Below are 17500 nucleotides of genomic sequence, written 5' to 3' on the forward strand. Positions count from 1 at the left end.
GTTTTAACCTAACCAAGGATCAAACGATCATATATGAACTTAGATGCTAGGCAACCGTACCGTGCCGTATAGCCTAAATCAGGCTACGGTAGAGTTTTAAAAGTCTACAGGGTATTATTTCGAACAGAAAATATGTTTTCCTGTAGCAAATAGCGTGATTTAACTGAATTTTACCTTCATTTCAACCGCACATATATATATATATATATATATATATATATATATATATATATATATATATATATATATATATATATATATATATATATATATATATATATATATATATTTCTGAAACTATTCATTTCCGACAGGAACAAGTGTCATTTTCGAAGAGAACGGACCTTTCTCTATAGAATATAAGTAGTTTTTCCCCTGGTTACATTACCTTGTAATAAACTACAACAGAACCAAGGACACTATGCTATCAACTGGAATAGATGACTATACCGAATAGGCCCGTCACAACATACTCACCTACCCACTAACGTTAATAAAATAAATGTTGCGTGTATTCACTACGAAAAAACCCTGCGACAACAGGTGACCATAAGTTGAGATGTTCTCCCGGCCACGATCATAAGAAGACAAAATTGTCGGAATTACTGCCAAACCTTAACCTTAACTCTTAAGACAATGTTCGTATGTTAATACAATGATGAAATAAATACTTGAACATAAGGTAGTTAACAGGGGGGACATTTCTAGATGAAAAACAAAATGAATAATAATATAATAAAGCAATAATTAAATTATTAATAAATATCTTCAATAACCAGTTATTCTCTATGCAATTAAGTTGAAGTCGAGTCAGAACTCCGAACACAACTTCCAAACAAAAGAAACTTGTTTGCTGGAGAAATGGATAATTTTAATGAAATAAGAAACATCTTTATAATGTTTCAATAATGAAAAATTCCAATATTGAAATAAATATATATTTCAAATATTAAATATATTGGAAATCAAAGAAACAAAATATAAAATGATAAGAGACCTTTCATGTGACGTCATCAGACGACTAATAACAGCAGAACTGATTCTGTTGAGTCGAACATTCGACACATTTACACCCTTCCCATGCCTATTCTGATTCTCACCTATACCTATAAATTTTCCCTGTGCTTTATCCTTACTAAATGTTTGCATGTGCTTCTTTTACCTATACTCAACTAACACCAATTGCTTATTTTCCAGTACTAGCTTCTCACACATACTAGGTTCATACCTATCCATTTTCAAAGATATATTCATCACATTCTCACGAAGATTGGTCCTATTCACTCCACTCACAGAATTTACCCAGCCAAACCATCTAACTAATTAGTTTTCCAAACATCCTAACTGACTTAATCCCTTCTTCCTACATACACTTGCAACGTGCCCATCTGGACAGCATTCTCTATACCTTTACACATCCTGGTATAAAGAAGCCCATCCTTACCACCATTGCCGCAAATCACATTTGCACGACTATTCCGACATCCACTTGCTATATGTCTAGTCATACCACACCGAAAATAGTTAACCACTTTCTCAAACCTGGTGGGTTTGTTTTATTACTTCCCACTACAATATTTTGGGACTCGAACAGGGGCAGGTAGGGTGGAAAAGACTGGAATGTCGGATATAAGGAAGTAAGAATTAGGATTGTGAATGAAAAATGGAAGAATTACGTGAAGAACTACTGTTGTGTAAGGAACAAGAAGAACAGTTGTTATTAGAGAAAAAGAAGTCGTTGGCAGAGAATAAGAGGTTGAGTTGGGAGGATGAGGAGATGCGAAAGGAACTGAGAAAACTTAATGGAATTGTTGAAAGAGTGGAAGAAGGTGTAGAGATAAGGATAATAGGGAGTTAGGAAAGAATTGAGGAATGGAAAGAGGAATGAATGGAGGAACTAATGGAAAAATTAATGGAAATAATGACGGGATAAGTAACTGAGATGACGTAAAAGTTCATGGGTGAAGGTGCAGTAGGAGGAATGGTCTCTGCTTCGAGCAAATGTTTGATAGTGGAAGAAAAGACCAAGGTAAGTGAGGATGGGGATCAAAGTATTAATGGCATTGAAGGTAAAGGGGTTAAGCACAATAAGGATGAATAGAAAGGTGAGAGGAAGGAGGAGAGGAAAGATAAAAGTGATGTGAAGAAGAAAAGAAAAACGGTCAGGATGGGAGTGAGGATGATAATGAATGGGAGAAAGTGGTAAGTAAGAAAATGGTAAGAAAAGTATAGCTAGGGATAGGAATTTAAGTGTAAAATATCTTCAGTAAATTTGAATGAGGAAGAAGGATACATGAAGGAATTTAGCAGTGAATATAATAGAGAGAATGGACTTGAAGAAGTATGCAAGAAAGCATTTATGAAAGAGATACACAGGTGTGAAAGATTTAATGAACATAGTAGTAGGGATGTACATGACTTTTTTCAGGGAGTATGAAATGTATTGCCAGGCTAAGTATGGTGACAGCCAGAGAGTTAGAGCTAGAGAATTAAGAGAGAATTTGGCAGGATATTTGTTAAAGATGTATGGGGTGGTAATGAGTGTAGTGGATGTTGAGTATGTTAGTGTAGAAAATGGAATAATACAACAGGCAAAACACATGAAGGGAAATGAGTTTGATGGGGGTGAGAATGAATGTGGGTGAGGCAATATCTAATTATGTATGTCGTATAGAAACTTTAGCTAGGAAGAAGTATGGGGACGAAGGCATAAATGAGAATAAGGTACTTTTGAAGAAATTTTTGGCTACGGTACCTAAGAACCTGTCTGAGTTTGTTAATTTGAAACGGATAAAGAAAATGAGGTGAACGAGAAAGGGATTCACATGGAATGATATTTCACAGTTGAGGATTATGAGTTGGATAGGTGTAGGAAAAAAAAAACCGGATATCTGTGGTTGTAAAAACTGGAATGGAGGAAAATGTGCCAGAATTCGGTAGTTTTAGACATGCTGCTCTAAGAGGGATAATGAGGATAGGTGATAGTGTAGTAGATGGGAGCATTAGAGTGAGTAATGTTGGAAGACCTGTACGAACAAATTAAAGGATTAGGCATGAAAAACTACTTACGAGAGATAGCAGTGTTAGTGCTCAGCACGGTAGGTTAGGTAATGGCCGTCAAGAGAAGAGTTTAGGTGTGGGAAAGCAAGATATGAAAAGTGTAGTTGGGCATTAGCCATCAGGTGCATGTTTCAGGCTTGATGAGAAAGGGCATCGTATTAGTGAGATTTAGGATATTTACACTTATAGGTCCTAGTATCTACTATTCTTGTAATAAATGTTGGAAGACTGGAAAAGTTTTCTAGTCCAGTTACTCCAGATATTAGCATTAGGGCAATAGCACAATTTGTTTTATTTGTCCCCTGAATATTATTATTATTATTATTATTATTATTATTATTATTATTATTACTATTATTATTATTATTATTATTATTATTATTATTATTATTATTATGATTATTATTATTATTATTATTATTATTATTATCATTATTATTATTATTATTACTAGCTAAGCTACAACCCTAGTTGGAAAAGCAGGATGCTATAAGCCCAGAGGTTCCAACAGGGAAAATAGCCTAGTGAAGAAAGGAACAAAAGAAAATAGAATATTCTAAGAAGAGTAACAACATAAAAATAAATATCTCCTATATAAACTATAAAAACTTTAATAAAACAAGAGGAAGAGAAATAAGATAAAAAATTGTGCTCGAGTGTACCCTCAGGTAAAAGAACTCTAACCCAAAACAGTGGAAGACCGTGGTATAGAGGCCATGGCACTACCCTAGACTAGAGAACAATGGTTTGATTTTGGAGTATTCTTCTCCTAGAAGAACTGCTTACCATAGCTAAAGAGTCTCTTCTACCCTTACCAAGAGGAAAGTGGCCACTGAACAATTAGTGCAGTAACCCCTTGAGTGAAGAAGAATTATTTGGTAATATGTGTTGTCAGGTGTCTCAGGACAGAGGACAATATGTAAAGAATAGACCAGACTATTCAGTGTGGATGTGTGTAGGCAAAGGGAAAGTGAACCGTAACTGGAGAGAAGGATCCAATGTAGTACCATCTGGCCAGTCAAAAGACCCCATAACTCTCTAGCGGTAGCATCTCAGCAGGTGGCTAGTGCCCAGGCCAACCTTAGTGACTTCATCTCTTGTTATATTATAGAACCTCGTTGATTTTATCTGAGTGTCTGGTAAAGCACCAATCTGATATTGAATATCTGTAAATGACCTTGGTCGCTATACCCATCTGTTGGACTTTTTTCATTTACATTTCGCATTACACCATTTAGGAGGTGATATAACTTATTCATGTCTGCTGCTACTTCCTAGAGTTTTTTTATAGTTATAGTTATATATATATATAGTTATAAGGCAATTAACACATATAGAGCCTAATAAACGCTGGTTGTCATGGCCACAGGGAATATTGATAACATCATTTATTTTCTTTGTTACTTCATCAATAAATAAATAAGGAGAGAAATATGATCTATTTCAAAAACTTATTTTCTTTAGCACTGCGTGTTTCTGTATTGACAATCTAAAAGTTATAACCCTGCGCACTGGAGAAATAGTATACTTCTCTACACAACCCTCTCGAGTTCCCAACTCACCTTTTTGTTTTTACATTAAATCTGTTACACTTGAAAATATTAATACCTGAACTCTGAGACTATTATAGAACTCTAAGACAGCAATATATAAAACACTGAATATCCAAAGGTCTCTTAAGTACACTCAAAACAAAACTGCATAATTGTTATTACGATCTATTCAAACAACTTCTGACTTCGATTCATTAACAGGATACGAGCGAGTATGAAATAAGCACTGGTGATTGAAATAATACACTCTACAAAAATAAATATACTCTATATAAATTACAACACCTTGAAAAGGATTTACATAAAAGAATAAATCACTCGAAATATTAAGTCTGAACAAAACTTAGATCAAGACAAAAGAAATAATTACACTCTGAAAATTATATAATCACTTGACTTGAAATATTAAATCTGAATGAAACCTTAGCCTAAGACAATAGAAATAATTACACTCTAATGCTTAAACTCTTAAAGAACTTACATAGAATAACTGATAAACTTACTACACATATTTTCAAAAATCTTGCTGGGTCAGTTACAAAGATTTACACAATGTCAACACTCACCACAACACAATAAATTATCACCTTTAACCTCTTTTGTATTGTTTCAACACACAAATTATGTTGGGGCACAGAATCACTTTGGAGAGGACACACTAGAGACATATGAAGAGAGAGAGGGATTAAATTTTGTTGCTTTCACAAGACAGCTGTTTTTCTTCTGCCCCACGCATCCCTTGGGGCACTTATATATGAATTAGCTACTTCTAGAATATTCTAGGTCCAAGGTCTGGAAGCTTGGGGGTGGCCTAAGGATTGCCAAAAATTATTCTCGGACGCGTACCAACGCAACCGCAAGACGAGAAATTCTCTCAGCTAGCTCCTCAGAAATACAAAATAGACAAAATCTAACACTGGAGTTCTCGAGAACCTTCCAAAACACGTGGTAAATATATGAATTGCGTATTTTCTCACAAACATGACGCAATACCTCATGAAAATATAAAAACCATCTACATAAGCCCTTGTTCATACCTCGCATGGATCATATAACACTCTTAACAGGTTACGTAAGACTTCATGACAAAATATATGAAGTTAAAACTTAATTCTTAAAAATAACGTAAATTTACATATAATGGCTTAAATAAAGAATATAATGAAATTAACGATGAAAGTCTTACGTAACTTGCATACAAAACTTACGTCTACACGAGAGGAATTCATCTTATGGAATGGCTATTCACCTCTGCAATGCATATATGAAAACATAACTAAAATACATGAATAAACTAAAGTATTTACTTTACACTAGACCAGCTTCATAAGAATATACATATATATATATATATATATATATATATATATATATATGTATTAATATATATATATATATATATATATATATATATATATATATATATATATATATATATATATATATATATATATCCACACAGAAAACAAGAAAATGGACGACAACGATGATAACTTCGACGTTCTTCTGACTTCCATCGGTTTTGGGCGATGGCAGGTGCCTATCATTTTGACAACTATCCTTGGTAAGTAAGAATTTTTTGGTTTTTCTTTCATATTATTTTACAGTGCATTTTAAAGTAATCCTTATTATTTTTCCCGTAAAGACTTTGACAGCTATAGCTTGGTTTGATATGTTCGTCAAAAGTATAACGCTTATTTGAAAAAAAAAAAAAAAAAATTAGTTTATTTCATTGGATGATTGATAAAAAAAAACATGTTTTTAGCAAAAGAATTTCCTTTCCAAAGGATCTTATAGATATTTTGTGTGGGTTTTGTCTCTTTGTATATTTACATAAAAGACTATTGGATAATTAAAGGAAACATTTCCAACATATTTGGATGATAAAAACTGGTAGTTTTAGAGGACAAATTACAGACAAGCAGTTTGATTCAATTTATCTTTTTTTGCCAGTCTCTGAATTGGCTTACATTATATATGACTTTATTACTGAAAAGCGAATCAGAATGATAATCTCTCTCTCTCTCTCTCTCTCTCTCTCTCTCTCTCTCTCTCTCTCTCTCTCTCTCTCTCAAATAACATATTCCAAAAGTCCACACTTGAAATTTCTGATAATCTCTTGCGTATCATGCAAGTCGAGAACATCAGTGGTGCCCCTTCACTCATTGTAACCTCCACTTAAAGGGATCAAATTGACCTTGGAGTGAAAGTGCTCGTCTTCTTCAAGAAAAATTACAGCTACTCTCTCTCTCTCTCTCTCTCTCTCTCTCTCTCTCTCTCTCTCTCTCTCTCTCTCTCTCTCTCTCTCTCTCTCTCTCACACACACACATGTAAGTAGTGTAACATCAATTACTCTTTTCATGTTTTAATGTTTTTCTTTGACTACATCATTATCTTTTCGCTTTTGCATGTGCTTCTACGAACTCTCCACTCTCTCATACATACACACGCCTACACACTCACCCACCCTTATACTCGTATATTGGAATACCATTAATTCTTCTTCTTCATCTCCCAATTCTTTTTTTTTATACTTTTTGCGGGGGGTTCGAATATATTGTGAAATAAAAAGTAGTTTAACAATATTGTTATGTGGAGAGATTTACAAGTTGATATCCTACTGTAGTAAGCTTTCCACAAAAGAAAGATTTTGGAGTCATTTGAATGACTGAATAGAATCTAAGCCATATATCATATCTATAAAAGGTGGCACTATGAACTATTTTCATAATAGAAAATAACAATTTTCGAGATTTTCTAATTAAAGATATTTATTTTTTCTCTCAGGACATGCATACTGTATGTAAAACATACGGATCAACATCGAAAATAGAACAAGAATACCGTTTATGAATAGTTGAATATATATATATATATATATATATATATATATATATATATATATATATATATATATATATATATATATATATATATATATATATGTGTGTGTGTGTGTGTGTGTGTGTGTGTGTGTGTGTGTACGTGTGTGTATTATATATTCTGTCCTTGTTTGAGCTTCCAGCTAAAGATAATGAAGCATTGTGATTGTCAAATTGTATAATTTGAAACTTTTGATGAAAGTTTAGAACCAGAACGAATTGGTTAGCAGAGAGAGAGAGAGAGAGAGAGAGAGAGAGAGAGAGAGAGAGAGAGAGAGAGAGAGAGAGAGAGAGATGAACCTAGTATAAAAGTATTTGTACCATACATTACGTTTGAAAATTGAAACAAAGAGTATGACAACTGATATAGAATATATCTTTCAGAATTCATTTTATCGGATTTAAAGGAAATAGCAACCTTCACGAAAATGCTGTAGCAAGTCCTATAGAGAGAGAGAGAGAGAGAGAGAGAGAGAGAGAGAGAGAGAGAGAGAGAGAGAGAGAGAGATTTTGCAGATATTGACAAATGCCCTTCTAAGTACCAGGCATGGAATGGAAAGACATATAAAAGATGGAACAATTTAAAATGATCAGTCTTTGTAAAGTTAATTTGAACACAAAGAGGAGAAAATTAGTGCTAAAATTAATGATCCACATACACACATGTGATGTGAGACGAATCTGATTATGGATAGGTACTTCGTTTTTCTAGGCGGGTTGGTATTATAAATGATGCGATGTTTTTAAGAAAAGTTTCTGCCAAATTGTTCATAAAAACTATTCGTTGAAAAAGAAGCTGTAGAAGCGTAGGCCTGTGGTATTTTGGTCTGGGAAAGGAATAAATGTCAGCAAACATGGTATTGATAATTGATTCAAAGATAATCAAAAACTGTATTATCAAAAAAGCAGGTATTTAAATCAATCACATAAAAGGTTTAAAACAATCTTTCATAGCTATAATAAAAATAAACTATAATGCTTAAACCACTCTGATGATTCCAGAGAACACGACACTGTTTAGGCCACATACAAATACAGAAAAAAATCTACAAATGTTAAATCATACTGATGATTATAGTAAGCACTATAATATATTACTGATAATTCTATAAAACTCTGTGCTACTTGAATAACACAAGAGGCTAGACTGCTTAGTCTATACTAATGATTTTAGAAAATGCTACACTACTCACATCATGTCCATATTTCTGGAAGAGACTACGCTGCATTGGCCACGCAAGCATTTAAATCACAATTATGATTCAATAAAAAAGACTTCAATATTTTACACAGACCACTTTATTGTTTCTAGAAAACCCCACGCTCTTTGAACCTCAAGGGTTATCATAGAAAACATGATACTGCATATACAGCACAGAGGATACTTAAAAAAATCATTTTGCTTAAACCTATCTAATATTTCTAGAAAACACTAGTCTAACAGTTCAGACAACATATATTGTTTTAGAAGATAATATACAGCACACGCTGTGTTGAGATGCCCTGAAAACATGGCCGATTATACCACATAGGATTCTATTAAGAATAAGCTGCTTAAACCAAACAGATTATTCTAGAAACAGCTAAGCAGCTTAAGTCATACTGATGATTTTAGAAAATACTTCTTTGTTTGAGGCATACTGATGATATTTAAACCACAGTGACAATTCTCTAAAACGTTAGACAGATCATACTACACTGAAGAATCTAGAACATGCTACATTGTACACACCGTGCTGAAGATATTAGAAAATACTAAGCCTATACAGTACACAGTTTAGACTACACAGATGATTCAAGTAAATACTACGCCCACTTTATGTTTGGTATTCCAGAAAACATGACAGTAATTATGTAAAAATTTTACTGTTTAAGTTAAAAGAAGGAAAAGCCTACTAGAAAACACTAGACAGCTTAGACCACACTCATGATACTAAACACTATACTGCTTACCAATGCAGATGATTCTGAATAAAAGGTAATGCAAACAGCCTACAGAATTATAGAAAAAAAAATCACTAGCCTACACTTCTTAGGCCACACTGATGATTACAAAAATATCCTTAATTCCAGAATGTGCTAAATTGCTGACACCATGCTGAATATTTTAAAAACACAACAATGCTTAGATCACACATATGAGTCAGTAAAAACTACAATGCTTATGCCAAACTGATAATCAAATTATATAAGAAAACGCTACATTGCTAGAACCACACTGATAACTTTGAAATAATATTGCAGTGCTTAAGACAAACTGATGAATGTAAAAAATATGACTCTAATTGGATCATGCTGATAATTCTAGAAAACACTAGACTGTTCAGAACATGCAAATGATCTTAGAAAACACTTCACTGCTCAATCTCACTGATAATTCAAGAAATCACTGCACTGCTATACTCAACGCAACGAGAAATGACCATGATTCTCCCACTGGTGCCATACATCCACAGATATCTGGCCCGTTCTTCAACCCCTCCACATTAATCCCTGTCTCTCCTTCTACTTCTCTGATTTTTCTCACCAATTTTCTCTGCTTATCCCTCCTAACACTCGTTCATTCATATATTTATATTACTGGTTTTATAACTAATATTATCCGGATTCCCTTTCATTAATTATTACGCTTTTTATTCATAATACCGCACCCAGGTTGTGCCTTCCCCCTCCCCTTCACAGACCCCGTCCCCATCAGGCACCTTTCTCATCCCTTTCAACCTTCATGTAACGGACCACCCACATGGCTCACTTTTTACTTTCATCATTTCTTTTGTATTTTTTTTATTACACATCATCATAGGCTTCTCCCTCCTACACCGCTAATTCTCTTAATCCCTGTCCACACGATCGAGCATGCCCGACGGGCAAACAGTGATACCAGACCACAGTAATTAGTAAGAATAAGGGTTAATGACGTCAGAAGAGGGAAAACCATAGACAGGGATCTGGCATCATATAGTGTTGCCAGATCCCTGCCTTAGTTTTCCTGCTTCTGACGTCATCAACCCTCATATTCACTAACTATTGTGGACTGATATTACTGTTTGCCCGTCGGGCATGCTCAATCATGTGGACAGGGTTTTACCCTTACAGACCATCACACAATACACTCACTTGGTGCGAAACATTCCCTTTTCTTAACTCATTACCTACTTCCCTTACCCTTCTCTTACTGAAATGACACTGCTTTTATGAGCTAACACTTCCTTATCACTATAGTATCTCCTCTCCCTTCTTCATTAAAATCGAGCTCCCATTTTACATGAATATTCTTTTTATTCATCACGAATGTGGTGTCAAAGTGTGTGTAGTACAACGTTTGTCACGTGTGTGTGGGAGGCATGCCCCCTCTCATGTGCCATATTTAGAATGAGGGGAACCCTCTATACAGAAAACATGCCTCGAATTTTACCTCAATGGTAATATAGAACAAAAGTTAGAATAATTTGAGATACAGTTTCGGAATTACACCATTTTATACAGACAGAGAGAGAGAGAGAGAGAGAGAGAGAGAGAGAGAGAGAGAGAGAGAGAGGATAAGAAGGTGGAATGGGCTTGGAGAAAGAAGGCAAGCCAGTGATCTGTTAGTAGAGGGGCGAAACCTGAAAATTGCTTTTTCAAAATAATTTTCTGTTACAAGCCGGCATCCACCATATTTTGTTAGAATATGATGTTCTGCATTCAGTAAGGGTGGATGACACTTGAGATTTTTCCAAAAAGGGCCAAAATTAACCCTTTTTAGCGAATACGCGATTTGAAAAAACGACGAAAAAGCTGAAGCCTCGTTTAGGAAACACTCTGTAACTTAACCATCTTGTATGCTATACATGATTATGATACCTCATTTTGTAGCTTATGATAACACCTTTACAATGAAATAAACAAATATGAAGGATTTGGAAATTAAGGGTCCTGATAAGGTCAAAGGTCACGTGATCACGTGATTACCTATTTTGGGGGGTATTCAATATTCTTGACCTCACATATCATACTTTGCCCGCATATATTTCTATAAAGATGGTTTTAATCTTAAGAGGACATCCTTAGGCAGTTTTTAAAAGTAAAAGGGTCTATCAATTCCTTCTTACCTAAATTTTTTGAGGGATTGAATTTCGACCCTTTTTTGGGAAATCACTAAAATCGTTGAAAATCGTGTTCTGACTACTTTGTTGTGATAATAATTGCTGTTATTATATAGGCCTATATAAGAAGCTTTGTGTTAAAAATAAAGTCTTAGAGATGTAGAATAAAGGGTACATGCAGTTAAAAAAGGGGTAAAAGGTCATGTTCATCGGTATAAGGCCAATGATAATGTTGTTATTCCTCGAAATTTGAATCGGGGTAAGTTTGTCCAATTTGCAGGTGACAACATCAATATTTTTGAAGAAACCCTTGATGGTAAAGGACAATTCAATGCCACCCAGATGGTAGCATTTCAGGAGAAGAATAGCGAGGTCATGCCAAATGTGGACGATACCTGCTTAGGTAAGGATAATCTATTGTCAATTCGATTCCTTCAGACTTTCACGAAACCCTGTCAAGCAGCTATACTAAAAGCAGGCGACCTTCTCCTTAGTTACCAACAATTGATTTGGACTGGTACAGAATGACTGACGAAAATGAAGCTATCAAACATGCCAAGTGCCAGGATTTAGCTTGGATTCAATCACGCATTGCTGGTTGTGAAGACGGAGATCAAAGTGTTCCTGCATAGACTGGATTCAATCAGATCATCTCAAATGTACATTCAATTGTAGTCAACGTAGGGTACATGCCAATAATTCCTGCACCTGCTGATGATCCTGACACAGTTTATACAGTACTGTCAAAGTGCAAATACATTGCCGAGTCCTTGGGACAAAAGTATACAGTAGTATCATTTGACCAGGCCCTCTATTGTAAAGCTAAAGAGATTGTATGGCAGAAAAAGGATAAACATGAAGATACGATAGTTCGATTGGGAGGTTTTCACATCATAATGAACTTCATGAAGGTTATTGGGCAGCACCTTGAGGATTCCGGCTTGAAGGATGTCTGGGTTGAAAGTGGTGTTTTCGGTGAAAACACAGCCAACCACATGATGGATGGTAAAGCATACAATAAGGCTGTTCGTGGTCACAAATTGACGGTAAAAGCTCTTTGGCGAATTTTGTGGGACCACGTCAACACATGGGCAGATGAAAATGGTAAAATGATCAGTGAAGAGATCAAGGTATGTGCGAATGAGATTGCTTCTGCATTCAGCGAGTGTAACACGGACAACTCTGAGAAGACATATGAAAGACTAGTTTCATTGAACATGGACGTCATAACACTTCTAAAGGAATTCCAAGGACATCATGCTGATGAACCAACATTTCAGTACTGGATAAACTATATGGAGATGGTCTCTATCCTCTTGAACTTCATCCGAGCTGAAAGAGAAGGTATATGGGAACCCCATCTAGCTTCATTTGCAAGGATGCTTCCTTGGTTTGCTTTGTACAACCATACAAATTACACAAGATGAGGACCAGTGTATTTGGCCGATATGAGACAACTACCTAGTTCTGCTCCTTATGTTCATGATCAGTTTGTTAGAGGGAAATTTTCAGTGAAAAGGACAAACAAGAAATTCTCGCAGGTATCAATTGATCAGGCCTTCGAGCATGTAAATAAGGTGTCAAAGGTCAGCGGCGGAATCATTGGGATAACAAAGCGGAATGCTGCAAGAGATAAATGGTGTCTGGTGTACAATGAAAAGGCAAGATTGGCAGAGGCAACCTTTAAAATGTTTAACCTCCATGTAGATGATGATATCGATGATGAATGGTTTCACCTAGAGTCTGGCCCTACTCGCCTTAAAAGAGACGAAGATGATGTTCAGAAGATAATGGAAGAATTCAAAAGATTTGGTGTATTTAGATTCAGTGAAGAACATCACGAGGACCTAGTTTGCCTGACAACAAAAGACATTGTTCCAGAAGAATTTACAAGGGATATAATGAAAGCCCCAATAATCGGAATGTCACTTCTGGAATCCCTTGTAGCCACCAGACTTCTTGAAAAGTCAAAGGACTTCTATGGAAAAATAGCCCGCACAAAAACTGCAGCCGTCAGCTCCATGTACAAAACTCAAGCTCCTTCAGTAGGTGGGAAACAGAAGGAAGTCAAAGCCGACCGTGATCTTATTCACAGACTGTTCGTTGCTTCACAAAGTGGGAGAGAGGTAGACTTAGTCAGTATCTTACAGCATGAACTATCCCCAGTCCCAAGGGCATTTGCTGGAACAAATCGTCAACTTCATACAACAGGTAAAGCTCAGCTACAGGACTTGCTGGCAAAGGATATAGAGATCCCAGTTACACTTCCCTTGAGTGAAGCCAAAACATGCCTGCTTATCGATGGTCAAGCACTAATACAAGTTATTGGAAAGCCAGAAAATGTCAAAACCTTTGGTGACCTAGGTGAAGTGTTCTGCACAAACATCTTGAACCGCTTTAGTACAACATACTCACGGATTGATGTCTTGTTTGATCGGTACATTGACAATTCAATAAAATCAGGTACACACAAGAAACAAGCTGGAAAAGCAAGACCAATTAGACGTGTCATCAGTTCAAAAGCTGTATAAGTTCCACCCAACTGGAAATCCTTTATGAGTTTGGCTGCAAATATTCTGATCTAGCTGCTTTTCTATCCAGATCCCTTGTTGAGAAAGCTGAAAGAGAGCTGTCATCTGAGTACGAGCTTGTTTTAGCTGGAGGCTTTGAAGATGTCTCAGGGGTGTGGTCATCCTCAAGTCGGACTATTGATCACCTCAAATCGACACAAGAAGAGGCCGATACTCGTCTCATACTTCATTCTGAAGATGCATGTATCAATGGGTATGCAAGAGTGGTATTGGAATGCAGAGACACAGATGTGCTAGTGTTGGCACTTGGTTTCAGAGACAGACTACCAGCACAAATATGGATGTACACAGGTAAAATGGGTAAACGGCCATACTTTCCAGTACATGAGATAAAACTCCCCGAGGAGATTGTAAAGAACGTTATAGCTTTTCATGCAATCAAAGGATGCGATAGTGTCAGTCAATTTGCAGGAAAGGGAAAGAAAACAGCGTGGAAAGTATTCATTCAGGAACCTGAAAGTTTGGAACAGCTAGGGTCTGTGGAGCTGACTCCAGAAGCAATATCAGGTGCAGAAAGATTTGCTTGCAGGCTCTATGAAAAAGATTGCGATCTCATTAATGAAGCAAGAGTAAAGACCTTTGTCCAGGGAAAGAAAACCCTTGACGCCCTTCCACCAACTAAAGATGCGCTTGACAAACATATAAGGCGCGCTAATTACCAAGCCCTTGTCTGGAAGAAAGCCTTGACTCCATTCTCCCGTGCTACCTAATGCGACAGACAGTGGTTGGATACTTGAAGATGGAATGATAAAGCCAGAACTAATGACATTAGCACCTATTCCGAAAGCTTGCACTGAGTTAGTGACCTGTTCATGCACAACTGGCTGTGGCAAGAGATGCGGTTGTGTGAGAGCGGGGCAGAAGAATTGCACAAGTGCTTGTGCTTGTGATGGCTTATGTAACAATAATACAAACGCAGAGGATGATGATACAAACTAGCTAGTCAGTGAATATGTTAGAAGTTAAGTAGTTGAACTTAAATGACTGCCTATGTGTGCATACAAGTAACTCAGTGGAAAAGCAATTTTGACTTTTAAAGCAACTTGATCATATTGGATAATTATGTAATCATATTGGATAATTATGTAATCCGTAATGAACTTGACCTTTGACCCTTTTCAACTGAAAACACCCCTTATACACTGTACTATTCTAAACACAATGATTATAATAGAACAATAGCAATTAATATCACAACAAGTATTCAAAACATGATTTTCAACGATTTTAGGGATTTTTCCAAAAAGGGTGGAAATTCGATCCCTCATAAATATTAGGTAGAAAGGAGTTAAAAGACACTTTTACTTTTAAAAACTGCCTAAGGACGTCCTCTTAAGATTAAAACCATCCTTATAAAAATATTTGCAGGCAAAGTATGATATTTGAGGTCAAAAATATTGAATATACATCAAAATTGGTAATCACGCGATCACTTGACCTTTGACCTAATTAGGACCCTCAATTTACATAATCTTTCATATTTTTTTTTTTTTTTTTGTAAAGGTGCTATCCTAAGCTTCAAAATGAGGTATCATAATCATGTATAGCATACAAGATGATCGAATTACAGAGTTTTTCATAAACAAGTCTTCAGTGTTTTCGTCGTTTTTTTCAAATAGCGTATTCGCTAAAAAGGGTTAATTTTGGCCCTTTTCGGAAAAATCTCAAGTGTCATCCACCCTTACTGAATGCAGGACATCATATACTAACAATATATGGTGGATGCCGGCTTGTAACAGAAAATTATTTTAAAACCTTAACGAGGCCTCTTTTCAGATTTCGCCCCTCTATGTGGAGATGTGGCACCAGTTGGGAATCCGTTTAAAAACAGGTGCCCTCCCCAATCAGCAGTTTTTCACTGGTTGAGTATGGAGCCATACAGAATTTAGACAGCATATTACGTAGGATACATTGGTGATTCTAAAAATGCTACACTGATTTAATTGCAAAAATTAAAAATTTTTTCTTTCTATTTAATTCTAACACTTGAAAAATCTACACCGCTTGGAACATGGCGATTCGAAAGAAGAAAGTTGTTGGTGGTAATTTTAGGAAGTATATTCTGACCAAATATATGGTCCTTTATGCCTCACTCCAAGTATGTAATGAATTTTTATACCCAATACAGTTGCTGCCCAGCTACCTGTCCATTTGGTTGGATCTCCTTTCGTGAGTGCACCGATGGACTTTCATTGTTCTCCCACTCCTCCTCTAGCCAATGGTTCAGTATTATTTAACGTCAGGTAAGGAGAGTTTGTTAAGTGTGGTAGAACAGAACAGTCAACTGCTAAGGTGAGATCCGGAAACGTAAGTTAAGGGTAGATTCATTCACCTTTATTCATGTAGTTATGCCACATGTATTTTTCTATTTGCAATGAGCTTTCCGAGACGCTTAATATAAGATGAAATTACCGATACCAGGTAATATTCATTATGAGCAGGTGAGGTTATAACTTAGTTGTTCTATAAGTTGCATTTAAAACTTTTCAAGATAACGTCATATTTCATGGGGAATAAGTTCTTTTATTTTATACAAAGCTTTTTGATAAACAAATATTCATTGAAACACTAGGATTCAAACCTTATGCTTATTTCTTGTGGGATAGATGAGCTCGTCAAATAAAATGTCATAACTCAAAGATCAGAATGACACTAACCATACATTATGCAATAACAGTGGTACCAACGGTACGTACTACAACAACAAATGCCTGGAGGTGCCGGTCAACATAAGTATGGACATAACGGCAGACATTTCCGACGGCACTGGTTACTTCACCGGATTACCAACTTGTCCATACATTGAGTACGACACTTCGATCTTCTCTTCTACTATAAATTCAGATGTGAGTAATTTTGCTTGTTTACATTTCTTAATAAGTTTGATTAAAATTTAGTTTCTAGAATGCACGTTTTAGCTGTTACCGTTAGAGTTCGAAAAAACAAATGAAATAACTTATAGTTAGATAAAATTGTTTACATGAATGATCAGACACAGACATACATACATATACCTACAATCAAACTCTCTCACTCTCTGCCTCTTTGTATATATGCTTACAGAACACATATAATAGACCAAGAGTTCCTGTCCAACAAATTAAGATGAGAATCAGCAGCTGAAGACCAGGCAGGAGAACAATACTCGAACCAAGGTAGAATGAAAGAATTGAAACAATTCTTCAGAGTAGATCGATCACCGAAAATCTTAAAAGACTTTCTCAATAAGCCAATTTTTTTGTGCAATTGAAGAAGACACAGACGTAAGGTGTTTCTTAAAAGTAAATTTGCTGTCGAGAATCACACCTAAATTTTTAAGAGTCATACAA

The 17500-nt window shown here is 35.8% G+C and overlaps 1 protein-coding gene and 1 long non-coding RNA gene across 3 annotated transcripts in view; one reads left to right on the forward strand and one right to left on the reverse strand.

Moving 5' to 3' along the window:
• LOC137642165 (uncharacterized) overlaps positions 1 to 575 on the reverse strand; it is a 56034-nt gene extending 55459 nt beyond the window's left edge. Inside the window, exon 1 of the long non-coding RNA XR_011044662.1 lies at positions 478 to 575. This is a non-coding gene — a long non-coding RNA (uncharacterized lncRNA). The remainder of the gene's footprint in view (positions 1 to 477) is intronic.
• The window catches only part of LOC137642164 (solute carrier family 22 member 6-like), an 88094-nt gene that overhangs the window by 33890 nt on the left and 36704 nt on the right, over positions 1 to 17500 (forward strand). Inside the window, exons 1-4 of one of the 2 annotated variants that reach the window (XM_068374700.1) lie at positions 5412 to 5561; positions 6076 to 6177; positions 16300 to 16414; positions 16849 to 17017. In XM_068374700.1, coding sequence (XP_068230801.1) covers positions 6087 to 6177; positions 16300 to 16414; positions 16849 to 17017 — 375 coding nt within the window. In that variant the 5' untranslated portion in view covers positions 5412 to 5561; positions 6076 to 6086. Of the gene's footprint in view, positions 1 to 5411; positions 5562 to 6075; positions 6178 to 16299; positions 16415 to 16848; positions 17018 to 17500 lie in introns of those variants that run through there. The other variant, XM_068374699.1, reaches the window with a different exon arrangement.

Source organism: Palaemon carinicauda, chromosome 6 (genome assembly GCF_036898095.1).
Source record: "Palaemon carinicauda isolate YSFRI2023 chromosome 6, ASM3689809v2, whole genome shotgun sequence".
Classification (NCBI taxonomy): Eukaryota; Metazoa; Arthropoda; class Malacostraca; order Decapoda; family Palaemonidae; genus Palaemon; species Palaemon carinicauda.